General features: G+C 37.9%; 3 protein-coding genes and 1 long non-coding RNA gene across 5 annotated transcripts; 3 read left to right on the forward strand and 1 right to left on the reverse strand.

Moving 5' to 3' along the window:
* Positions 1–762: 762 nt before the first annotated feature.
* On the reverse strand, positions 763–9,966 carry LOC126589236 (mediator of RNA polymerase II transcription subunit 15a-like). Its single transcript, XM_050254461.1, has 12 exons — positions 9,774–9,966; positions 9,303–9,432; positions 8,992–9,103; positions 8,690–8,813; positions 6,933–8,411; positions 5,102–5,172; positions 4,616–4,690; positions 2,993–4,360; positions 2,526–2,870; positions 1,924–2,118; positions 1,746–1,834; positions 763–1,393 (listed from the first exon to the last, which is right to left on the reverse strand). The coding sequence occupies exons 2-12, from the start codon at positions 9,407–9,409 to the stop codon at positions 1,186–1,188; spliced, it is 4,173 nt and encodes a 1,390-aa protein (XP_050110418.1). The 5' UTR covers positions 9,410–9,432; positions 9,774–9,966; the 3' UTR covers positions 763–1,185.
* A 4,212-nt stretch (positions 9,967–14,178) lies between these two features.
* On the forward strand, positions 14,179–17,178 carry LOC126591551 (E3 ubiquitin-protein ligase At4g11680-like). 2 transcript variants are annotated; one of them, XM_050257272.1, is made up of 4 exons: positions 14,182–15,664; positions 15,795–16,170; positions 16,543–16,708; positions 16,800–17,178. In XM_050257272.1, the coding sequence occupies exons 1-3, from the start codon at positions 15,162–15,164 to the stop codon at positions 16,687–16,689; spliced, it is 1,026 nt and encodes a 341-aa protein (XP_050113229.1). In that variant the 5' UTR covers positions 14,182–15,161; the 3' UTR covers positions 16,690–16,708; positions 16,800–17,178. The 2 variants fall into 2 exon arrangements, with proteins under 2 accessions (XP_050113230.1, XP_050113229.1); XM_050257273.1 differs by having other exon boundaries at positions 14,179–15,664; positions 15,816–16,170; positions 16,543–17,178.
* Positions 17,179–18,984: 1,806 nt separating this feature from the next.
* On the forward strand, positions 18,985–23,199 carry LOC126590148 (farnesyl pyrophosphate synthase-like). Its single transcript, XM_050255676.1, has 11 exons — positions 18,985–19,251; positions 20,673–20,697; positions 20,780–20,895; positions 21,008–21,094; positions 21,186–21,391; positions 21,495–21,546; positions 21,986–22,081; positions 22,280–22,324; positions 22,418–22,507; positions 22,602–22,673; positions 22,843–23,199. Exons 1-11 carry the CDS (start codon positions 19,141–19,143, stop codon positions 22,969–22,971), a joined length of 1,029 nt encoding a protein of 342 aa, XP_050111633.1. The 5' UTR covers positions 18,985–19,140; the 3' UTR covers positions 22,972–23,199.
* A 794-nt stretch (positions 23,200–23,993) lies between these two features.
* Positions 23,994–25,494, forward strand: LOC126590149 (uncharacterized). Its single transcript, XR_007612077.1, has 2 exons — positions 23,994–24,452; positions 24,901–25,494. It is a non-coding gene; the product is annotated as an uncharacterized LOC126590149 (long non-coding RNA).
* Positions 25,495–26,098: the final 604 nt, after the last annotated feature.

A 26,098-nucleotide genomic window follows, 5' to 3' on the forward strand; every position in this document is an offset into this window, starting at 1 on the left:
TGAGTGATCTCCGAATTCCTCTTATGTTGTATGGTGGCCGAAATCAAACACCAAAAAAGAAAGATACCGAATTCGGTATCATAGAATCCTTAATTACCATCCTTCACTTAATACTATCGGTTATATTACAAAAGTTCTCGATAATATTAGAAATGAATTTTCCACATATAAACTGTGTATTAATTTGTTATATCTCCGATGTGGGACTCAATTCTCCGATGTGTATTAGTTTTCGTGTCGGTAGTTGACGTGAAACTCTTAAGATTCGATTTTCGGACCAGCTCACCTCCCTGATTTGTCATGCTAACCTGTCCCACTTTTAGTCCCCGTCCCTCCCCTCTTTCTTCTCAAACAATCCAGATTGGGGGTGTGTTTGTACCCAAGGGAATTGGATCCGCTCCGGACAAGGTCTGGAGCCTAGGGACCAATTCATTTGGACCACACAAATTAAATCCAACGGTCCCTATTAATTTATTTTCCTGACCTATCACACAAAACCAACGACTCTGATTTCTTTTACACACCAATCAACAGCCCAGATGATTTGATCCCTAGGCTCCAGAGAGCGGATCCAATTCCGTACCCAAAAACCTCCCGTAGTTGACGTGTTATGAGAGATTGATGACTGTTCAAAATGCGTCAAGTTTGTGATACGCGTAATTAATGCTAGCACTTCTCGTTACCAGATAAAGATAAAACCTGGGTGATGAGTTCGACGACGTCATTCATAAGAGGGTATTTTACAAAAACAGACTCCATGTATTTTGATTTCATCCGACTCCATGCTGCCAAGCTCAATGCAACTTTTGTCACTGAGATGACATTCTTGGATATCTCCATCTTATAAATAACCTGGGGAAATATGGATACAATACTCTTTACAAACAGACTGCAGAACACGGCGAGATGCCACATTTTCAACAAAACGGAAACATAGAGACAATTCCTCGATGATTTACAGTATTTCAAGTAAATCACGCAGAATTAACCTCAGATAAATTCACCACCAAGAAGTTAAAAAACATCCCCCAAGATTATTCCCCACACATACTAAGGTAAGTTCCTCCTATACATGCCTGCCCATAATCTATCAAAAAACTGCTTCAATCATCACAGCAAAATACCATCGCGGTTATCACGACAACCCTCGGAATAACTTTGTTCAATGAATAAACAGAGGATAGATCAAGTAGCGCTCAAGCAGTTCTCCCATGTCCCGTACTTTGAGCTGAAACTTCCTCCACCGCTCTGCTGCGCATGCTCAGAAATAACTGCACGTGCACAAACATCCCAAGTCCTTGCTATCTCCCCAAGGGACATGGGTTGTGAAATGCTTCTTAGAGATATGCTAAACCTCGACTTGGCCTTCACAGAAAGATCTTCATACTCCTTACTGTAAAAGTAGAACATTTACAGTCAATTTATGCTTTAAAATTTAGCACATGAAAGCAAAATGAGTATATGAAACTCAAAAGAGAACGAAAAATAATTGAGAGACTGTGTCTCGACTCTCATCGTCATGGCACCACATACTTTTACCTAGACAAACTATAAATTGAATTGGGAAATAGAGCATGCATCTAATGAGCGCCTTTTTTTCATCGAGAAAAGATGACATTTGAATAAGGATTTCACCAGAATGCGGTAAAAGAAAAAGGGCACAAGCCCATATGGCTGAGAATGCGCAATGGGAAACATCTATGTAACAGCAGCAACATGTAAAGTCAGAATCTTTGTTTTCTCACCTGACTTCAACTGGAAACTTGTCCAAGAGAACCGGAGAGCAGTTGGGATAATTTGTAGGAACAAGCAGTCTTAATGGCTGAATTGGTGACTGCAAAATATTAAAGCCAAGTAAATACCATATCTTTAGTATTTTGGAGAAATGTAAAAAAATCATGGCATTAACGTTTGAGAGCCCACCATTTGTGCTGAAGCATACTGCGATTTCAAGCTTGGACTGAGAGCCACGGCATCAAAAGAGCACTTGACAACAGTACCCTCACCCCCTTCGGCAGCAGCTGCACTAGGGTCAACATCTTCATCACTGATATCAACAACTGTGTCGATAAGCCGCCTATTTATTTCTCTTATTTCTTCCAGAAGAGCATGATTAGCCTGCAAGATAAGCCACACAATTATGTTCAATGAAGAAGCAGGAATAAGCCTTTTTATCAGACAATGAAAAACTACAAGATAGGAATTCCTTAAATAAGCAAACATTGAGTCCAGATTAGCAATGGAGAGACGTACACACACCCGAAATAAAAATCATTCAACAAAAATTATCATCTTGAACAGTTAACTCGCATGCAGGCAAATGCCACTCAGAATGTACCAGTTGTCAAAGCACTCCAGTCACATGAAGTGTATGCATAGGTGTGCAGCAAAACAACTAGCTTTGAAGTCTTGCAGGAATTTTCCACTTTTTTATGTAAAACTTTAACCATTTCAAGTTTCCCCAACCACTGCTCTAACAATTGCAACAGCTATAATTTCTAGGAGTATATAAGAAAGATAAATACCTCAACCCTAGGCCTCTTAATACGAGATGTTGCAGTTGACTCCAGGTCAGATGTCTCTGAATTGATCAACTGCTTGAAACTATCATTCATACTACCAGCAGAAGACACAACATTTAAGGGCATGGCACTAGTGTAGCGCCTCATCTTCCTAGTCCCATTTGATCCATCCTGAGTCATAACGTTTCTTGCTTGCAGACGACATTTTGTCATTGCAACCAAATCCTCACCAACTGCAGCTCTAGATCCATTACCTGGGGCTGACCCTGCTATCCTATCAATCATACTAACCACTGAGCCAATGTCACTGACAGATGCACTCAATGCATTAGGCGACATCGATTTCACCTGCAAGTTCAAAATACAGATATTTAATCTAAGCACAAGTGAGGGAAGGAAACGTGGTAAGTACTGAAACATCATTATAGCACTCAAAAAGAGAAAAATGTAAAATAAATCACTTTACTAACCGCCTTAATCAAGCGTTCAAGAGGCTGCTCGGTAACACTCGACTTGCCAGAAATAGTTGACAAAGCATTAACATGAGTAGCGTCTGGTACACTAAATTCAGCAAGCAAAGGAGAGGCTGATATCCCAGGGGTGCCAATTGCAAGGGACTGGACCGGTGCTCCCACCCCAGCTGCTTGTTGATGTCCAATATTCCCAGCATTCAATAGTGAGGAAGGTTTCTCAGAATCCCCTGGCATGGGGGATGGGGCCATGGGAGTTGATGGAGATGGGATGACAAAAGGTGAACCAGCAGTTTGCAAAGGGGTTCCAACTTTCGGGTGAGTCAGTATATTCTGCTGGTCAACTTGGGGAGAAGAATGTTGTGAAATTTGAGGAGATGCAGCCTGAAGGAGTTGGTTTGTTGATGGAATAGGAAATGGAGATCCTGATTTCAACTGTTGGGGATAAGCACGCTGGCCTGCAGGCATATGTTGCTGAAAAACCCCTGGCTTAACACCCATCCCCTGTCTCATCTTCAAGTCATTTACATCATTCATTTGATGAAGCTGTGGCATTTGGTGTTGGTGCACCTGCATCTGTGCTGGAAGCTGTTGCTTTGCTTGCTGCAAGTGTTGCTGCTGCTGCTGCTGTTGCAGCATCTGCTGCTTCTGAATCAATTGCTGCTGCAATCGCTGTTGTTGATACTGTTGCTTCAGTTGATTATGAAACATTTGCTGTTCCTGCTGTTTTATTTGCTGGTGTTGAAGCATACCAGAATTTGACTGGAGGGAATTAATATTTGGCTGCAGCATACTAACCCCACTCTGTGATGACAAGGCATTCATGTTTGCTTGCTGGGGAGCACTGACAGGAGTTTGTTGGATAGATCCCACCGGAACTTGCTGCAAAGAGTTCAGTGCATTTCCCTGTCCTGAATCCAAATTTGTACTCGGCTGCAATGAATTCATCATGTTCTGCTGTGCTGTTGAAACCCCAGATATAGAAGACATCGAATTTTGCTGCAAGCTTGTCATATTGTTCTGCTGCATTGTTGGCACAGAACCTTGTAAATTCATTGTTTGCAACTGCGGGTTCATTTGATTTTCATGCGACTGCACTTGAGTAATTTGAGATTGCGGCTGCTGCATGGAGTGCATATGAGGTGGGGGGAGCTGCCCTTGTTGCAGAGGAGGAACTTGCTTCCTCGGTCTATTTGTATTAATAAAATTTACTATCTGCTTCTCATATGTACCCAACTTCTCTTTCAAACCAGATGTAATGCTACTCTTGGGAATCTGTAAGATTGATATGAGGCGCTCCAACATGGTTTTGAACATTTTTAGCTTCTCAAGCTGCTCTAACTTTGGTTGTTGTGGAAGAGAATCGTGCTGGCAAACAGAAAGAACAGACGTCAGTAAGCAAAAGAACAGCAATATAAGGAGTAACAAGACTTTGTTGCAAAAAGTTATTAGCATTATTGGTGAGGTAACAATCCCATGTAGACTGTCTACAATAGTTAAAAGGGAGATCTAGGTAGAATCTATCAAAGAACATCACCACAATAACCTAGCAGGGAAAGCCCGTTTATTGGTAAAAGTTCAAACATTATGAGAGAAAAAAAAAAAATTGAATTGATTACATACCTGCTGAAGTTTAGTAGCAATTTTCTGATACATTTCACTTAGTTCGGGGAAGTACATTTCCTTCATGCTCTTGATCTGCAAATGAAAGTCATAAGTACAAAGATGATGAGAAAGAACTTTGCTGCATCTACATGCTCGCCAACACCATCATATCATCAATGTCAATGGAAAAGATCCCGTGTATGCAACCATGAATTCAGACAGCATGAGATCATGTATGCTTGTGTCTAATGAAGCAATTTTTAATTAACTCCCAACCGATGGAAGCTTAACAAAGCTGCCCCACAATCAAGTTTTAGTTAACTCCCAACAGATGGAAGCTTAAGTAGTATGTATTTCTTTAAAATCCCCAATCAAGGCAATTTTGGCATTAGTATAATTATTTTCCAGTGGCTCTATTCCCACCCCCACACCTAATAATTTGTATTTTATGTTAAAATGTTGTATGTGAAAGCCATCAATAGGCAAGAAGTCTGGCCATCTTACTTTTTGATAGACCTCCTCTTGCCAATCACCCCCAGTTGCATGTCCAGTCTGAGCTGTGGAATCTAGAGATGCTACAAAATACACAGGGATGTATGTCAATGTTTGCACATGTAAATAACTTTGGGCACGAGGGTTAAAAATCAGAAGAAAAAAAAAAAGGCATTGCATTCAAACATTGACAAAAATGGAAAACCATCATTCCCAAAACAGTTGAACATGTATTTTTTGTAAAACAAAATATAAATATCATTGCAACATCATAAGCAACCTAGGAACAGACTAGAAGCTTCATGAGCCAAAGGGAACAGGACCATGCATGCACTATTGTAGATAATACATCCATGGGCAACGACATTTAGTAAACATAGCAGTCCACCTAAAGCTCTTTATCTATAAACCAATAGAAGCAAGACTGAAGAATAAAAACCCATATTTTCAAAACCAAAAGGTATGAAAGGCACTTCAGATGCGATTTTGCTCCTACTTTATGCTTATGAGAGCAATTACTTCTTTCATGGGAAGAGTTTCAAAGGTTCTATTTCTTTGTTTAAAAGTAATTGTGGAGTTAATTATCAAGAGAAAAAGGGTTAACATTATGTAAGAACATAAGAATAGCCTCTCTATCACAATAGCTCATGCAAAGCCAAAGATGCAAAACTAAAGTAAAAGGCAACAGAAGCTTCAGCTTCCACCAGTAAATTGCTCGAAAGAACTCTGATGGCAAACATGAAGCACCAGAGTGAAAGGTAAACTTATGGTAATTAAGGTGGTCCATAAACCTAATTTTAGGCATAGACGCAAAACTCATAACTAGGCTATTTATATGAATTCTATTCTGTTAGTCGGGTTTAATAACTATGTCCTTATCCTCGTGGATTATTATTTACTATAATTATTTCATTTCCTTGGGGGGTTTTACTTTAGATTATATAACCACATCAATCTCTATTACTCAACCCTAGTTCAGCCTATGGATATTAAAAATACAAGATTAACTTTGAATTTATTTTTCTTTCAGTTTGGTATTTAGCTTCTTTTATTTTTCCTCCCCTGTGCCGCAACATATAGTATAACGGTAGTCAATGCCCTCTGTTCCTTTTATATACACTTAAACCACACTGATCATCCAATTACCAAATATAAATTTCAAGTCCACTACACATATCAACCTCTACAAAGAAAAGCAAGGACTCATGAAAGACCAAGGCTTGCTCTAGTTCTACAGTTTCATGTGACCACATATTGTGCATAGGACTCTGGTTCTCCATTCCATAATGGCTAGATGCTGAAGGAACTAGCAAAGAACAGAAATTATCGTGTTTGACAGAGAAGGATGATGCATCTCTTTAAAAGTGATGGTGACAACGACCATGTGATGGGAAGGTGGGATACACCTACTTGGCATGATAGCCAAGCATAAAAAATTCTATTGACCAAGTCCAATGCACATCCATGTTATTTTCTAATACAAGAAGTTACATATGGTAAAGATAAAATTCCAAAACTAGATTATTTTCCATAGACAGTCTAGACCCCTACATCTGGCAACCATAACAAAATAATATATTACCAAAGTCATGCAACAAAATTGTACCCCCCATAAAAACATATAATGAAGACCGTTTTTAGTAACAAAATCAGATCAATCACATAAAAATGACTGTTATTTACCCATAATATAATATGTAAACTGACCCAAATGGCACATAATATGAAAGTAAAATAAAAATATAAAACAAGAGTCTGTCCAAAATGTGCAGCTATGATAATCCAGATATCATGAAAGCACATGCATAAAAGAAGGAAAGTGCATAAGTGCAAAAAACCATACTCGATGATGTTTCAGGATGGGCTCTTTGAGTTTGATTTTGATATAACTGCTTTTGCTGATCCATTACGTTTTGTGGTTGAAGCATGGTTCCTGATATCTGACCTGATGCTTGAAGTCTTTGTTGCATATCTCGTTGCAGTGGATTTGACTGCTGTTGCAAACTCATTTGTTGCATCTGGGAAGGCTGTGATTGAATCTGTGACATCATTTGTTGCTGTGATGCCTGAGGCTGTGACTGCTGTCCTTGAGAAGGTAACATGTTAGATGCATTCTGATGTTGTTGTTGCTGCACTTGAACCTTGGATTGTTGCAACAAGTGTACAGAGTGCTGATTTGGTTGCATGCTAGAATTACCACTTTGAGTTCCGAGGTGCTGCTGTTGCTGTAATCCAGTAACATTACTCTGGGAGCCCAACTGTTGCTGATGCATATTTGAAAGGTTGCTTTGCTGCTGTTGCTGTAACCCGGTAACATTACTCTGAGGGCCCAATTGTTGCTGATGCATATTAGAAAGGTTGCTTTGTTGAGCCATTAACTGCTGTTGTTGTTGCTTTTGCTGTTGCTGTTGCTGCTGCTGCTGTTGTTGTTGCAGGTTTAAAAGACTATTCTTTTGGCTTAGCAACCTCTGTTGTTGCTGCTGCTGCATATCACCCACATTGTTTTGTTGTCCAATCATCTGATTCTGGGACAAGTTTGAAGCAGTTGTCTGTTGCACCATAAGCGGCTGCTGCTGCTGCTGCTGCTGCTGTTGCTGTTGCTGGGGTAATATTGGCTGTTGTGGCATTGGTGTTTGCTGTTGATGAACAGCGGCCTGTTGAGGCTGCTGTTGCTGCCTGAGAACTGGCTGTGAATGCTGCTGAAGCATGGGTTGTGATGACTGTTGCATTCCAGATTGTTGATTCTGCTGAAGACTCGAGAGCGATGGTTGAACCGAAGGCTGCATAACAGATGATGTCGGCATAACAGATTGCTGTGAAGACTGCAGCTGAGTCGGTTGTAATAGGTTTTGCTGCTGTTGCTGTTGCACAAGTTGTGGCATATTTCCCTGCTGATATTTGGGCTTCAAAAGCGAATGTTGCAGCTGTTGAGGGTACATATATTGCTGCGAATTCTGGGATTGCTGCGGCTGCTGCTGTTGGGGAACTACCTGTTGCCTTCCTGGCATTTGCCTTGAATTAGCAAACATATTGGAGGGTACCCCCTGGCCCATGGAGTTCCCTAATGAGTTCTGTGAACTTCCAGACATATTTTGCATGTTCGGATTTTGTCCAACAATACTTGGGATAGGAGTCTGGGTTGAACCGGAAGAAGGAGGTAGTGCAGATGATAAGCCAGACGAACTTTGAACTCCAGCAGGCGGAACATTATTCTGAATGTTCTGAGATAAAAGTTGTTGGCGTCCTTGTGATTGATTAGCTGGCAACGGCATAGAGAGTGATTGCCCTTGATTGGGGACTTGGGGTTGCATAGCAAAAGACCCTACTCAAGTAAAATAGAAAGAATAAACAAGCGTCAAAACAAGAATACAATAAATGTCATTTATACTCATCATTTGACCCATTAAATACGAGCGAATAAAGACATCGAGAACGAATCATCTCAGTTAAGAAATGCGGAAGTAATTAAGAAAAACAAAGAATGTTTCTAGCAACTAATTAATGATCACGAAGGAAGCTACCTGGGAGAGAAAAGGATAGCTGAGAGCATAATTAAAATTTACATCAAATAGGAGTGCAGTTTTCAATAGTTGTTTTTACCTGGATCCAGAGGCCTGTTGCTGTTACCAGCAGAGTTAGATTGTAAGGAATTGGCCATTGTAGAATTCTGAGACTTGGTCTCCATTGTGAGCATCTTCAGCGAAATTTTCCGTAGATAATCCGACTGTAAAAATAAAAGAAATCCATGCTAAACTATGAATACAATTCTATCCAAAAACAAAGAAAGTTCAAACATAGACAACATTTATTTAAGAAATGACATAAGTAATAGATCAATACGTATAAAGTACACATACATGTCATGCACAATGAAAAATTAAAACCCAATATCATGGATGTACCTGGCTTGTGGCTGCAGTATAAATCTTTTCCTCAAACCTTACAGCAATTTTCTTGAGTTCCAGTAATCCCTCCTGTCCGGAGAAGGGAAGATGCCTCTTCAACGTATCCATTCTATACATGCAATAAATCAACATAAGTTACTTACTACCAATGCATGGGGGTAGCGTTGATAATATCAAAACTGGAATCATATTCAATCCCCTAAAATCTGTTTTAAGTTCAAATTCCTCTCCCCTTATTTTTTATTAGATTATGCTAGATTACACTACCGCTCAAATAAAAAAAAATCCAGACAAAGAAAAACACTGACATCTTGTTGACAATTCTTTGCCTTGAATCAGCCTGCAGCTGACTCCTCCAATCACCGGCATCCATGGCAGGCTCTCCACCTTGAGGAGGCCTCCAGTTGGTATCCATCAAATCCAATGAACCCAACAAAACTGCCAAACACAAAAGCACAGGATTGAGCAACTTCAACCAAAACCTACGAAAAGAGCACAAAATTCGTACAAAAGCTGGCTATTCGAACGACGATACAGTTTATAATTACGCAAGCATTTTTTGCATCAGAAATTGCATTCATTCAAGCTGATTCTAAACACGAATCGATTTAGGTTGGCATGAAAAATCAAAACTTTGAAATTCATATACAATCGAAAACCCGATACGATTTACGCCAATCAGATCACAAAAAAACCAACAAAACGAATTTCAAACATAACCCTCGATCGATCAACATCTGAAACAAAAAAAACCCAACAAAAATTGATCAAAAAATTACCTCGTCTCTTTCAACAGGAGAGTTAAAGATTGGAAGGTCCAGGCAGCTTGGAGTGAGAAATGGAGAAATTGCCGAACTGGGAAATCGAGGGATTGGGAAAGGAAGGAGGGTTCTTGCTCAAAAGCTTCAACCTTCGAGAAGATTGAATGGATTGATGCGTCCGAATGTTGTCATTTTCGTTTAAAGTGGGAAGGGAGAAAAAACGAAAGATTCTATTTTTACCAATGTCTGATTTTTTTTTGGTTTTTTACCTTATTTTTAATTTTGATTTTGTAACAAAAAGACAATAAAACCACTGTCCTTGGTCTTTGTAAGCACTTTATTCTAAACCTTTTAGGCTTTCTAGTCAAAACCCAATAGGATAGGAAAACTTCTAACCGAGGCAAAAGAACAAAATAATAGTACCCTTCTAATGATTACGGATAACTAGCTTTTCGGCACGCGCTCAAGCACACATATTAATATTTAAACGGTAATTGATACGGTGGTGTTGCTCTTAGTTGATCGCTTTGAAACTTATTTATTTGTAATAAATAAAAAATTGCTATATTAGTTGTTGGTGTAATAAGTTTGTGTATCTAAATAGACTCATCTTCTTATATTTATTAAATTATTAAATTTATCGTTTATACGGGTAGTGTTATTCACACACACATTTTTACTTCTTACACACATTTATTAATTTTAGCCCTTAATCTTCAATCATCCATTTGATTCGACAACCGAAAATTGAAAGAAGTGTGGGAAGTAAAAATTGGTGTATGAAGATCACTACCATAATTATATAAGTTTACACTTTACTCTTTTTGGAAGAAGAACGGAACGAGAATGTAATTAACAATTTCTCAATAATCTAATTCTTAACTTTTTAGGTATTAAATCACATATAGTAAGAGTGTCATGCAACTTTCATTTCATGTGTTAATAAACGTAAGAATCCAAATGACCATTAGTACAAAGGTAGAAGATGTCAGATATTCTGAAAGATGAGCCACTGTCCCACTCCTAACCACACCAATATTTTCAACTTAACCATCTATTACTAGGTGTTAGATTTTATTACCAAAAACCTCGATTTTATTAGGAGTGAACCATACACTTACATATTGTGTTTTATTTTCTCAATCCCCCTGATGTGGGACTTATACTTAACAGAAAACACAACCAAACCCTAGGGATTGCAATTTTCTTCTCTTTAACAAACGTCAATACATTTGATATCCCCTATGTAAAGTCTTGTCCCCAAATATTTTGGTTTTTATAATTTTATAGCGTGAATTTATGAAAATGCCATTTCGAGGAAAAAACGTTGACTTTTGTTGACCGTCCTGTTGTGTCGTGTAAGACTATTTTCCTTGGCGTATCCTTGTAGGACTCGTCGTTACAAAAGCGTGATTGTAAACGAAATCGAATTTGGAGCTAAGATGAAGATTTTACGAAATCACGAACTTAAAGGGCAATTTGGTAATTTTACGTTGGGTAATATTTTGTGTGTGTGTTGTTTTGTGAGCCCTGGGGCCCACACCCCACTTCTCCTTCTTCCCCTTGTCCTCCCCTCCCCCATCACTCAGGAGAGATTTTTCAGTGTGACCGTCACATAAGACGGTACACCACGTGTCTCTATGTAAATGGTTGAATATATGTATTAAAAGGTTAATAATTTAAAAATTAAAAATTTTCACCATTTACATAAAAACACGTGGTGTACCATTCGTATTCCCGTCACAACTAAAAATTTTCCATCACTAAGACCCTCTCGAACACTCTCTTTCTCTTCTTGTCTCTCCCCTGTCTCTGCAACTCTCCTCTCTCCGAGCCCGGCATACGTAACAACGACGACAACACCCACCACCACTGTCATCAACTTAGCCACCTCTAGCCCTTTTTCTCATTGGTAGAGAGGGAAAAGAATTAATAATTTGCGTAGGCTGATTTGGCTATTTGTCATTGAACTCGGATCTAAAGGTTGAATCGTTAAGCTTGATGTCCCGGCACCACTACAATTAGGCTTTGTTTAGCATGTCGAATTATACTAATTATTTCAGTCGGATGGTGTTTCGCTTTTGGCCGGATTAATTGGACATAGGACTGTAAATTAATTTTCAAATATGGTTGACAGTGTTTTTCCCCGTAATAACTTGTAAATTATATATACTCTTCCAATGTCAAACCCTTCTTGTCCTTTGTTTCTTCTTCTAGCAGCAGCAGTAGCGGCAGTAGCAGCACCACGCCGATGCCAACGCCCAGCCTTTCCAGTTTCCACCTCTCAGCAGCAACTAGTATCTGTAATCCCTTTTTCTTACTATCAACTTCTTCCCATTTTAGTGTACAACATTTGCTGTTTTGTGCGCGGAAAATAAAAATAGGTGCGTGGATAGTAGTCATAAAGATCAATGAGGTACCGTTTGGTACGTGGGACGGGACTGAACGGAACGGAGTGGGACGAGGTGTTCCGTTTTACGTTTGGTGCATCTAAAACGGGTGGAATGCGTTCCACGGGATGAGTTTTAGATGAATTTTCATTCTATCTCACCCTCTGAAACGACCCGTTTCACATCTTCCTCCTTATTTTCATCGGAGGGAATCTTTACTCCTTTCCGTTCCGTTTCGTCCTGTCCCGTCTCATTCTGTTCCGTTTCGTCCCGTCTGTATACCAAACGATATCCGAAGGAAAAGAGAATTAATCAAATTAAAAAGCAACCTGTTTGACTCTCTGAAGCCCCAAAACAAGGAAGAATCAAATCAATTTATGTAATTGCTAAACAATATGATATAGGGATCAACAATATTCAAATGGAATAAGGTAAGAAGATGAATCTTACTTGTCAAAGCTGCTTCCTTTCTAGTGATAAATAATGGCCACGAACAGATGGTGGGCACAGAGGATCACGAACCAGACGAGCAAGGGGCCATCGGAGTTGCCTCTCGCAGTAATTTTCCGACCTTTCACGACGTCACCTGACCCCCTTTGCCCCCTATTGGATCCGTCGGTGACCATAGATACATCAAGAGCTGCATATATGCTAGCTTAATGAGACAATGAGACCAAGGCTATTAATTTTGAGGGCTCACTCACATGTAAGTTTCCCCACAAAAATTGATTCAAAATAAAGCCTATTGATTTTGGGGGCTCCCTTAAATAATTTGTTTTTCCTAGTTTATTTATGAGATAAGATTAAAACGAGCAAAGGTTTGGAATTTCTGATTCAAGTTCGAACTCTCACGAATGTATTTTTTGGTATCACAAAACTCAACTTTGGCACGCCATTTGATCTCAAGGTAAAAATACATTGCCGCCTCATGCAGTTACATCCTATATTAAAAAAATGAAGTCTTATCCAAATTTGAAACGTAGAACAAAATCTCATAGGCCTTTGAAGATCATACAAGGTATCTTTTGCATGGGAAAGGTGATGGAGGGCTAATGCTACGTGGTTTGCTGCTAAAGGATGTGAGCAAGTTGGAAATCATTTTGAAACTCTATGATGTTGCAGTCTTAAGTTTTGCTTGTGTTCAAAGCTAGGTATGTTTAAACTTCTTTTTTATCATTTATTTTTCTATAAAATTCAATGTTTGAAATATAAGCACAATTCATAGACACAAAAACCCCCAAGAAAATGACCCTATTTCTTAAAAAAAAAAAAAAAATATGACTATGTTTCTTCCTAATCATAATATGTAATTTAATTTCTTTGTTGTCCAAATACGTATAAAATAATCAGATGGTGTAGAATGTCAACTTAATGTGCTAAATGTGTCGTTCAATGAATCATACACAGAACAAACGTAATTTTTTGATATTGAATGTGTTCGTATTATAACTATGCGGTCCTATTGAAATTTGAAAGTATGTTCTTGATTCTTCCTTGGAGAAATCAAATAAGACTACCCATGTAGCAGGATAATTAATATCAAATCAAATAGGACGGAGAGAGATCACTTCATATCTCACTGTCCGAAGCTCAAAGATCAAACAATTCGAACCGCTTAAATTGAATTTGACGGTTCCGATTAACTCATTATGTTGACCCACCTTAACAAACTAAGGGCTCTGATTTCACTTTCACACAAACCATGGGCTTCGATTTCCTGATCCTTAAGTTTCGGATACTAAGGTATCCAAATTCAGATATGACTACCCATGTAGCAGGATAATTAATGGCATAAGATAGGATATTAGACAAAGCCAGAAAATTGGTGTGGCCTACGTGACAAACACAACTCAAAGAGGAGTGCCATGAAGCTCCAAAATAATGCAGCTGCTGACAAGATTCGTCGGCCAACTGCTTAACACGAAAATGTGTCACAGACACAGGGGCGCCGTACCCGCCTAAAACTCAAATTAACAAATGCTTAAGTGTCAAATTATCACTTTATCTCCTATCTAATCAACTTTAAAAGTCTATAAAAATCTTTTGCTTTTCTCCTAATTTTCTATCAGAGAAAAGATAAAGATGCAGATAGAGAGATTTGCAGCTTTTTGCTTGCTGAATAAATAAAAGCAGGAACTAGGAAGGAAATTAGGCCAACGGTTAGCTTTCTTCCCTCCAAACCCTTGTGATTCCCTTGGAATCAAAGCTAAACCCCCTTAGCAGTTGGATTTCTGGTCACCATCTGAACCCAGCTTCACCTTCCTGACATACTCTCAACACCCTTCTCCTGCTTCTCAAATTACTCGATACCCCCCTTCTTATAAATTTCAATTTTGTTCATGTTTTTTCATATTTGAGGTCTACCCAGTAAAGAATTTGATCCATTCTGCATGTTTTGTGCTTTTGGCGTGAGAGATTTAGGCCTTGGAAATTTTGGGTTGTTAGGGCTGTGAAGATTTTGGTGGAAAGGTGATTGATTTGTGCTCTTGAGTGAGAGATTTTGGCCTTGGAAGTTTTTGGGTTTTTGCAAATTCTGGTGTGAAGTTGATTAATTTATGGTATGATCCAATAAAGTTATTCAATTTCAGGTGCTTTAGTATAAAGCTGTAAGCTTTCTTGGATTTTGGAATATTTAAGAGTTGGGTTTTGGAGGGGAGAGATTTTCAGAGGTCTGCAGTTCATTTGCAATCTGAAGGCTGAAGCTTCTTCAGATCCAAAAGTGCTTTTGGCTGCTCAACTCAAATGGTATTTTTCACCTGTGTTGCTTCATTTAACTCTCATGACTATACTTGAAGAAAACATGAAAAAACATGAAAGTCGCATGAATGTTATGTAACACGAGCTTTCCATCAAACCCGACTGCAATTGCAGCCCAGCACACATTTGTGAAAACTCCCAGCACAATTTTTGTGATACAACTCTCATATATTTCACGTCAGCCTCCCAATTTCAGTTCACACCATATAACACTTGTATAAGGCGCCATATTTATAGTTGCCAATAGAATCATTCTTCTATGGATAGCCGTTACATTTTTCAATCAGAACCCATGTGCCAATCTGCTTCCGCTGCATTTTCATTTTCCTCAAATTCTCCGGGAGATGATGGTGCGGCAGTTAGTTTGGTCAGGACAAGGTCCTCTAGAGCTCCTCCTTCCTTCTTAATGAGAATGGCTATGAGAATATCTAGAGCAAGGTGGTTCACCTTCTTGAGAAGAGTCTTCCACTACCAAAATGGTTCGAGGTCCAATCTTGGAACAAATCCTTTCGATAACAGCACTTGGATGATGCTGGAATTCATGGCTTTGGTTGTTCAAATAGGCGTGACCACGATTACCTTGGCTGTTTCGAAGAAGGAGAGGCCGGTTTGGCCTATGAGAGTTTGGATTGTTGGGTATGATATTGGTTGTGTTCTCAATATGTTGGTGCTCTTTGGGCGTTACAGGCTACTTTATCTGACTCAAAGTGATGGTTTCAACCTCTCCGATTTGGAACAGCAGAGAAGCAATGAAGATTCCAGGTACTTTTTATTGGCTTTGGTTACTTCCATTTAGTTACGAAAGATTTGTGTATGTATTTGTAGTGTAAATCATATGGAATCTTTCACGTTTCGGAGTTTGATATATGGTGTACAATGTCTATGTGTAAAGGACCACACATTTGATGAACAGGTGTAGAACCTCACTCGAGCTCTTCTTTGCCGTATGGTTTGTGATGGGTAATGTTTGGGTCTTCGATTCTCGCTTTAGTTCGTTTACTGTAGCCCCGAAACTCCATGTGCTCTGCATCTCTCTGCTTGCTTGGAATGCCATTAGCTACTCCTTTCCCTTCCTGCTGTTTGTGCTGCTATGTTGCTGTGTACCCCTAATTAGCAGCCTCCTTGGATACAACATGAACATGGGATCCGTCGATAAAGGGGCTTCTGATGACCAAATTTCTCAGCTTCCCAGCTGGAGATACGAAGAAGTTAACACCAAAATAGAGCTCAGAAATGATTGCGATTCAGGATCCCTAAATGAAGATCCAGTAAGTCATAGTCATACATAAAAAGCTAATTTGGCCTTGTTATATTCATATAATCTTTGTTCTGCTTGCGGTTTCTTCACACGCGAGAATCTCCATTTTTCTTGCTTCGATGTACAATCCTAGCAGTTCAATCCCTTTAACTTTCTGAAGTCAAGAGCTTTTGGAATCGAAACCTCCGATTCTCCTCTCCATTTATTTGTCAACATAATCCGAAAAGTAGAGAATGGGGTTGTAATTTATACCTATATGTGGTACAAACTTAACTTTTAAGGTCTACTGGTTATCTGAACCATATAGCGTCAAGAAATGCCTTGTAATCTCACATGGCGGCTCATTAATTTCGTCTCTTAATCCTTTTTCGTGTGCTCGCAGGATTGCTGCATTTGCCTGGCAAAATACCGAGACAAGGAAGAAGTACGGCGGTTGCCATGTTCCCATATGTTTCACCTCAATTGCGTCGATCATTGGCTCAGAATAATATCTTGCTGTCCTCTTTGTAAGCAAGAACTGCAGAGATAGGAATTACACCAACAAAATGGTTGAGTTTTTTCTTCTTCTTTTTCTTCGATTCTCTCATTTTTTCAGCATGAATTTACGCGGTTACTCGAGCGAGTTTTTTGCCTGTACAGGGGGAGCTTACCAGTAACTAAAGTATACCCAAATTTTACAGTGGTTGAATATACAAATAGGTAGCAAGAGAATGATGTTGGTATCCTTACAAATTTCTCCCGTATGTATACCAAAAAAAAAAACACACATTCTTTTTATTAAGTTTTATTAATATTATGGAATAACTCTGCTTGTGTAAGTTTATCTTATGCCGTCAGTCCAAGGCTAGATAACAGAGGAGGGAGAAGGCGTCAGATAGTCAACAGTCAGCACTCCGTTTTTCACGTTAAATTCCTATGACTTTGTTTTAATATTATGGAATATATGTACATAGAAATGTGATAAAGAATGTATCAAACCTTCGTAATATTCATTAAAAGCTTGTGCTTTAATACTTTACTTTTCTGATTTCTGCTCGGAACATGTAACTTTAAGGCTCTAGTTTGGATGGAGTTGTTTGAAAGAAAGGATGGCTCTGCAGGATAGGGTTTCTCTTTAACTCATGCATTCTGAGTTCAAACTTTCCGCTTTCTTTAGAGGAGCTTAGAATGGTAATATTGTTTATAATTATAAATAAAATTAAATTAAAATAAAGCTTGTGTTGAAAAACAAGTGCCCACAATTACCGACTACAAAATCTAAGACTCGAGAAAGTTATGAATGATGTGGTTAATACTTTCTGAACTTAAAATATATTAATTGTAAATAACAAACTACATTTGTTGAATATGAATGGTAAAAGCTACATTGAAAAATCTATCATGAATATAAGGACTCCAGTTATCTTCCTAACCCAAGTTCCCAATATATTTTTTTTCTTCAGAAAAGAGGACCAGTGGGTAGCTTCGCCATGATAGTCTACCCTTTCGGGGGCTAAGAAGACTCATAGAGGCATTTTATGCCTCATTTTGACCATCATCGCGTAATTCATCAACGCTAGTAATCGAATGCAGAACATGCAGTGTTAAATACGGGTCTGAAATTGTCACTTAATACTACGGTCTAGTCGTATTCCTCTTCACTTCTAAGTGAGATGTCTTATGTTCGATTCTCTTCAAAAGCAAATTCGAACCATATTATTGCTAGTCCATAAGAGGTTAAGTCCATTTCATCCTCTTTAGTATAGAAAATATCATTTGTTAAAAAAAAAATATACAGACATGAAATTCGTCAACCACTAAACTACCCATAATAGATAATTTCTCAATATTTCGAACTCGTCCCAACTCAACCCAATACATGCGACAACAACTGAAACGGGCTCTTTTATGAGAAGTAGGCCGGAGAACGAACCCATGCATATTATAGCCTTTAGATGCCACCGAGTCACCGCCGCTGTCTTAAACAACAGAGATTTTTCAATGTAATCGTCATATGAGATGGTACATTATGTGTCGTTATATAAATTATGGGACATGTTTATTAAAAAATTAATAACTTAAAAAATAAAATTTTCTATTAATTATATAAAAATATATGGTGTACTACCTGTGTTATGATCATAACAAAAAACTTCTCCTTGAAAGGGTGGGTTGGGGGTTGACTTTGGCGGCTGGGCTTGGTTGGCTGGCTCCTGGCTCACATACTTTGACTGAGTACCGAGCAAGCATGTGGTTGGTCAGATGCAATCTTATCAAAGTTTACTTTGGATCATTATTGGTGGGCACAACTTGGATCAACAACTTGGATAAAAACTAATTTGTCCTATTTTAACGACGGCATGATGGTTCAGTCATCGAAAACAAATTTTAGACTCGTATTTCTACGATATATTTTGAGTTTGATTATGGTACTAATAAATTACATTATGGTGATTAAGAAAAACTAAAATGTTTATGTGAATTTTTTCGTATCTATAAAAATAAACTTATTATGATGAAGCCGCTATCTAATCTCTTTAACGTAAATAACAAATTTGTCTTTTTCTTTCTCTCAATTTCTTTTTTTGGTTAATTGGATACTTTTTCTGATATAAAAAATGGATGTGCTATTTACACACATTTTTTTACTTCTCACATATCCTTGTTAATTTATATTCATTGATCTTCTTCGATTCATCCGATCTGACGGCCGAAAACTAATAAAATGTGGAAGAAGTAAAAAGGATGTGTGAATATCACATTCCCGAAATGATAATTCCAAAGCCAACCAGACGTGAGTTGTTGCCAAACTCTCTCTTTAGAGTTCAAAGCTTGGGTGCTGCCATTTAAAGACAACTCCTTCTCCGGCTGGCATTTAAAGACCCAACTCCTCCTCCTCTTTCTTCCACTCTAGTTTTAAAAGCTCATACCTTCTCCTCCTCACCCCTCACCCCTCACCCCTCACCCTTCTCTCTCTAGTCTCTCTAAATCTGCAGAGAAAATGGGTGATTTGAGGTCTAAGTTCTTGGGCGTTTACTCTGTTTTGAAATCTGAGCTTCTCAATGATCCGGCCTTCGAATTCACGGACGTTTCTCGTCAATGGGTCGAACGGGTATTTCCATCTACCCCTTTAATCTGCTTGTAATTCATAAGTCAATGTGCATAGCAATGAAAGATTAAGTCTTTTTTCAATGATTTTTTAAAATATTTTGATTGTTGGTGTTACTGTTACACCAGTTGAGTTTTGTAAGATTTTCTGCTTTGAATTTTGGGAGGGGTGTGATCCTTCACTCTGTCGAAAGGAAGGTGTTGGAATCGAGGAAGATTTAATCTTGGCTGTAAATTTTTGATAGGATTGTTTGTTAAGGCTTAGATTGGTGAGATTCTGTTGAAATTTTGTAGTAGTATCGGTTCCGATCTGATTTGGTAGTCGTAATTGGCTCGAAAGCATTTTTTTTTCGTCGAAGTAAGACGACTTTGCTGTGCATGTTTGTTTTGCTTGGTATTCTACATGAACTGCCCAATCCTATAGTACCAGAGACATTCAATTACCATGATTTAGTTTTGATTGAAAGATTAGATTTATCGCATGATTTTGGGCTCGTCTGGAAGTGTTTTTGGTAAAAATATTTTTGAAACCAATTCTTAGTAAAAGTGCAAGTGAATCCTGGAAAAAAAACATTTAATTGCTTTTAAAACCCAAAAACATTTTGGCTAAAAGTGCTTTTAGTCATTTTAAAAGCACATAACTAGTGCTTCTTGCAGTTGCAGGAAGCATTTTAAGTGATTTTAGTTTCCAAATTTTTTTTCGTTAAGAGCGCTTTCAATCATTTTAAAAACACTTCCAAAATTGATAAAAAAAAAAAAGCACTTCCAAACACAAAAATAGGAGAAAAGATATACCAGTGATCTTCTGAGGTGAGAGGCTTGATGAATCAAGGCATTGCCTTTAGAAGAGCCAAAGATTAGAAAAATGACAAACATACGATTAAAATGGAATACATACTTATCAGGAAATACGATTAGAGAGCTGCTATTTGCAATTGAGAAAAGTTATCCTGCACTCCTCCTTGTTGTTTAGTGTAAAATAAAGGGAGGAGTGTAGAATAACGGTTTTGGAGTGCTAATGATAAGTTCCTATTAGTTAATGTGAATGTCAAATAACTGATATGGAAGAGTATCTGATTTGATTTATCCATATATAAGGTGAAATTATAGTAGCAGTTTGTAAATCTAAAATACACCGATGTATAAGTATACGTGTGTGTGGATATGCGTATGTGTCTGGGTTAGTAGTTGTTCTTCTGCACCTAGATTATTGGGTTGAAGGCCAATTTATGCATAAACAAGTCTTGAGCTTGAGAAGGCCGTGAATTTGAAGAAAGTGTTTGACAGATTATGGAAATATAGTCTTTGTCTTTTACAATGGCACAAGTTTATTCTCAATTTTACTGTTGTTCTGAACACCTTAATTCCTATTTCATACTAATATTTCTATGTCCTAATTGAATCGTTGTGCCCCATTTGTTGCAGATGCTGGACTACACTGTGCCAGGAGGTATAGAAATGTCACAATTTCTAATTTTTATTTGACTTCTTTGTGATAGAACTTCTGCTCATAATGCTTTTGCTGTTTGCAGGAAAGTTGAATCGAGGTTTATCCGTTGTTGACAGCTTAAAATTACTCAAGGATGGAAAGGACCTAACGGATGATGAATTTTTTCATTCATCCGCACTTGGATGGTGTATTGAATGGGTAGGACAACACATAATGGCTCCTACTGTTTATCATACCTCCACACCTCTCGTCTGCATTGGTTACAAACTTACAACTGAATTCTGACCTTCATTTTTATTGAATTTTGCAGCTTCAAGCATATTTTCTTGTTCTTGATGATATCATGGATGGCTCTCATACGCGTAGGGGTCAGCAGTGCTGGTTCAGACTACCAAAGGTGAGAGCCTCTAACACGACTGATGCTTTTCTTTGTGCCTTTCTCTTTCAATTGCTATGAATATTCTAAATTTCATAATTGTTAATCCTAGATTGGCATGATTGCTGTGAATGATGGCATACTACTTCGCAACCATATCCCACGAGTTCTCAAAAAGCACTTTAGGGGAAAGCCCTACTATGTGGATCTGCTGGATTTATTTAATGAGGTGGAGTTTCAAACAGCTCATGGACAATTGATAGATTTAATTACCACTCATGAAGGAGAGAAAGATCTATCAAAGTACTCATTGTCGCTGTAAGTAAATATTATGACGGTTTCAAATTTATATGATTGATTTCCAATTAAATCTATTTCCTTTTCCCATTTCTAATGCTCAAGTGGTTGTCTTTTCATGCAGTCACCGCCGCATTGTTCAGTACAAGACTGCTTATTACTCTTTTTACCTTCCAGTGAGTACAAATTTCTTTTACGCTTTCATAGCTCATGGTTCTCAGATTCATTTCATCTTTATAGTCAACCCCCCTCTAAAACGGTTAATTGTCAATTTTGCCTTAGAGAAGATTTCAACCATGGTGCCTAACGTAGGTAGAAAGTCTGCTTTCTAATTGGCATGTAATGTAAAGGCTGTTAGGCGTAGTCCTTTTCTGTGTGAATGAAACCGAAGATTTTGAAGATTTTTTGGTTTTTGATCATATATTTGAATAGCTGAAAACCTCTATAGAACGAAGTTTTTATTTGCTTGATTTCCTCCGTAAAAGAAGTTGGTTTAGATTCATGTGTTTCTATCTTCCTGAACACCCGAAACCATATAAAACAATTAGCGTTCATCCCAGGATTTGATGAAATTTCTTTGACATAATTATGCTTATAACCAATCTATGCACTCAGGTAGCATGCGCGTTGCTAATGGCAGGCGAAGATCTTGAACGCCATGCTGATGTGAAGACTATTCTTATTGAAATGGGAACTTATTTTCAAGTACAGGTAATAGTTAATTTCACGTATAAATCCTCTATTATTTTATTGCTGATAAACTGTAGGATGACTAGGGAAAAAGAAATGGAGGATTGCCAAACCCACAGCTCCCCAATCAATTTATGACCACCATTTTTCTTTTTCTTCCTTCTATATAAGCCCCTTCTTTCTTATTTTAACTGAATCATATGCTGATGTATTTTGTAGGATGATTATTTGGATTGTTTTGGTGAGCCCGAAGTGATAGGAAAGGTATATTTTAAGCTATACTCATTTGGCTTTTGGTCATGCAATTCCCTACCATCGAAGCGTTATGAACCAAGTGTTTGTCATTTGAAATATTAGGTTGGGACTGATATTCAAGACTTCAAGTGCTCTTGGTTGGTTGTGAAAGCTTTAGAAATTGCTAGTGAGGAACAAAAGAAACTATTACACGTAAGCAAGTAAATCTATATTCTAATGTATTGTATACTAGTCCCGGTGTTATAGTTCTTGATTACATGTATTCGTGTTTGTGTTATGTTACCAGGAGAATTATGGGAAAGATGACGAAACATGTATTGCAAAAGTAAAAGAACTATACAAAGTCCTTGATCTTGAGGTTATTCTCTCCATCTTCTTGTTCTACTTTACTTTACTTTTCTGGAACCGCATCTTGAAGCCTGGAAAACATATTGCATAACATCAAGGGATTATTTCTTGTGCCTTTTTTTCTGTATTTCGAACCAAAGGTTTTAACATTACCATTTTATTTCACTTGCGGTTTGTAGGGTGTGTTTCTGGAGTATGAGAGCAGCAGTTACCAGAAACTTACAAAATTGATTGAATCTCATTCAAGTAAAGCAGTACAGGCAGTGCTGAAATCATTCTTGGCAAAGATATACAAGAGGCAGAAGTAAGCAAAGAAGGAAGCAGATACCGAATGCTTAGCAACGGCAATGTTACTGCCTCATTTTCTAATAATTGACTACGACAAAGGACAGTAGAAAAAGCAAAACACGTTTGTATCCCTTCTCTTCTGGTTTTTCTGCTTCGGATTTCCCGTGAAAATCTCCCCTGCTGAATCTGTTAGGCCAAACTATGTCAATTTTGGTGACTTTCATTAATTGTATTTTTATGTTGTAAGATTTCGGCTTTTTGGCCTTGGAGAAATTAGACTCATAAGTTGATTTATTTGCCGTTATCGGAAAAAAAAGGACTCAAAGCTGCTGTGTTGTATTGTATTCAGAGGTCAATTTTGTTCCTTGTGACTCCATGCCACCCTGAAGCAAATGCCACTTACTTTGCAGCTCTTGTGCAGATTCCTGCCCGGCTTAGTATGCTAGTCTCTTACAGAAATGTTGCAGTAAAAGTAATTTCCTGCACTTGCATGACCGATGCATAGTGTGTGCACATAAGAAAGCGTTCTAGTTAACATAGAGATATACATGCAGACATATATCCAGCACAACCAAATTATGATCAATAATTTGACATTCAGAACTTAATTTTCAGTTTCTTTGACAAACAATAGGATAATCAATAGTAAACTATGGGAGGGGAATTCAAACAGGAACCTCGAGTGCAAGGACGAATGCTCTTAACCAATTGAACTACAATCCACTTGTAACGTAATTTTCAGTTTTATCTAGTAGCTTTGAGACTCGTTTATTTTTGTATACTCTCCTCTCTTTTTTATCTTTTTTTTATTAAAATTCAGAACTACTAACCATTTTGGTTAATTTTAGAATGGAAGGTGATTACCTATTTTATGAATTAACAAATATTGAGTTGTGAGGGCGAGCCTTGGCGGTATAGAAATATTATTTCTTTGTAACCGAAAGGTTACAGGATCGAGTCGTGAAGACGACAGTAAGACTGCATACTATAGAGTTTTCTCCTGACCCACTGCATACTATAGAGTTTTCTCCTGACCCTCATAAAGCGAAGAGTCTTGTTGGCTTGGGATCGCCCTGTATTTTTTTCAATAAATATTGAGTTGTACTATTGGCCAATGGTACTTCTGGCTTTGGAAAGCTGTTATTCTGTTCTTTTTTCTTGGCACAATAATTAGTTAAAAATAAAAAATATTTAGGGATGGAAAAAATGGAAATTAGTGGCTACAAACTTGTGATGAAGGAGACACCACAAACTTGCAACTCCAAAAAAAGAATTGGTTGAAACTTGAAGCCCAAAAATTCAGCTATTTGTGACTGCTGTCAAATTTGTTCATATTTCAAATCAAGATTTTCTTCCATTTTGTTAAGGGGGTGGGTTGAAAGATAAATGTGGTAGCACCTCCTTTCACCATCTCACCCTTCTCTCCTTGCAAGAAGCCAGACAACATTTTTTCTGGCGATTGGGGAAGAACTTCTACCATTTCCCAAGTATTCTCCTGCAGGTTTACATATATACTTTTCTTGTTAAAATCTTCTGATTTCAAACGTTTTCTTTCGTTTATTCTATGTGTTTGTTTTTTCTAATCGATTTTGAATATTTGATAATGAGTTTAACACAATGCTTGCATCATTGCCATCCTCCGATCGCTTTATATATCTCAGCCATCGAATTGTTTGATGAATGACACTACGGAAAAAGTCATGAATCGGTATAATTTTGATGATCGTGTGTTAGTAAACACGCAGAAAGTCGAGAATCATCCCTAATCATTTCAGTATGCGTTCTATGTGAATAAACATGCCAGAAAAGTGTATGTATCGTTGGAAATCTAGTATCTTAAGAACCTTTTCTCTTTAAACATATCGTTGTTGGACTCAAAATCTCGAGTGCATGGGTGAATACATGTATAATAACGGTCGTTATTTTTCTTTTTGGTTGACGCTTGACAGAAAAATATGGCTGAAAAGGTGGAGCAAAATCCCCGAACCCCAAGGACGATCAAGTGCAAGGGTCAAAACCTAACCATACCAGAATTTACCATAGAGGATTTGAGGAAGCATAATCACATGCTTGGTTCACCAACATCACAAGGAGGTACTCCAAAATCAGCAAGGTGGAAGAACTGCCTCTGCTCCCCAACCACCCATGTTGGCTCATTCCGCTGCAGACACCACCGAACTTCAAGTTTCGGCTCGGGCCTCAGCCGTGTAGGGAGCTCCGTCGGCTCCAACCTCTCGGAGCTCGAGAACCGAAAAGTAGAGCCTAGTCCCCTTAATGACTCAGTCCCTGCTCAGTAACTTCTTCTGATCATATGGAAAAATGTTGAGTTGAGTGAATATTTGGCATGCATGCGTGTAGCTTCTTCAACATAAGAAAAATAATATATATAATATATACTGTCAACACCAAAACGAAGATCCTGATGAATTTTGGGTATCAAGAAAAGCCGAACTTACATGTGATGAGTGTTGTATAAATTTGTTAGTATCTATTGATTAGTATACATTATAAATTTAATTCAAACTGTTTTTGTTTATGCTAAAGCACGTATTGTTTCCTTTTATTTCGTAAAAGGATATTGAGAGATGAGGATTCGGACTTCGGAATTTCGGATTAACCACAGAATAACCAGCATCAAGAAATCTTTAATCTATGAGGCCTAACATATTTCAGCCACAACTATTTCTGGGAAGGAGAAAAGAACTTACCTAATTGTGATTGAAAATTGATTCACCGATTAAACGTGTAATGTGGATTAATGTAGAGGGACATTGGCGGTTCAGATTATATATGAACTTGAATTAGAAGTTTTAGAGGGATGAAACGGTTCTAGTGTATATAAATCACGGTTTAGTACCCTTTACTGTTTGTTGATCGGCGCTCAAGAATATATCTTTGATTAAAATTTTGTATTCAATTCTATGAGTGCATATTTCTTATTCAGCAAATAAGAACAAAAAGAAAGAACCAGCAGAACATAAAAAAAGATTCATCAAAATTCAAACATAGTTAAAAAAAATTAATTGTGATTAAAAAAAAGTTAAAAAAATCTAATCAATTAACTTGATACATAACCAAGAACCTAAAGGAGAATAGTGAACATCATTCGTCTTCGAAGGCTTAGAATAAAAGAAACCAATTCTCTGT

The sequence above is a fragment of the Malus sylvestris genome, chromosome 11 (assembly GCF_916048215.2).
Source record: "Malus sylvestris chromosome 11, drMalSylv7.2, whole genome shotgun sequence".
NCBI lineage: Eukaryota > Viridiplantae > Streptophyta > Magnoliopsida > Rosales > Rosaceae > Malus > Malus sylvestris.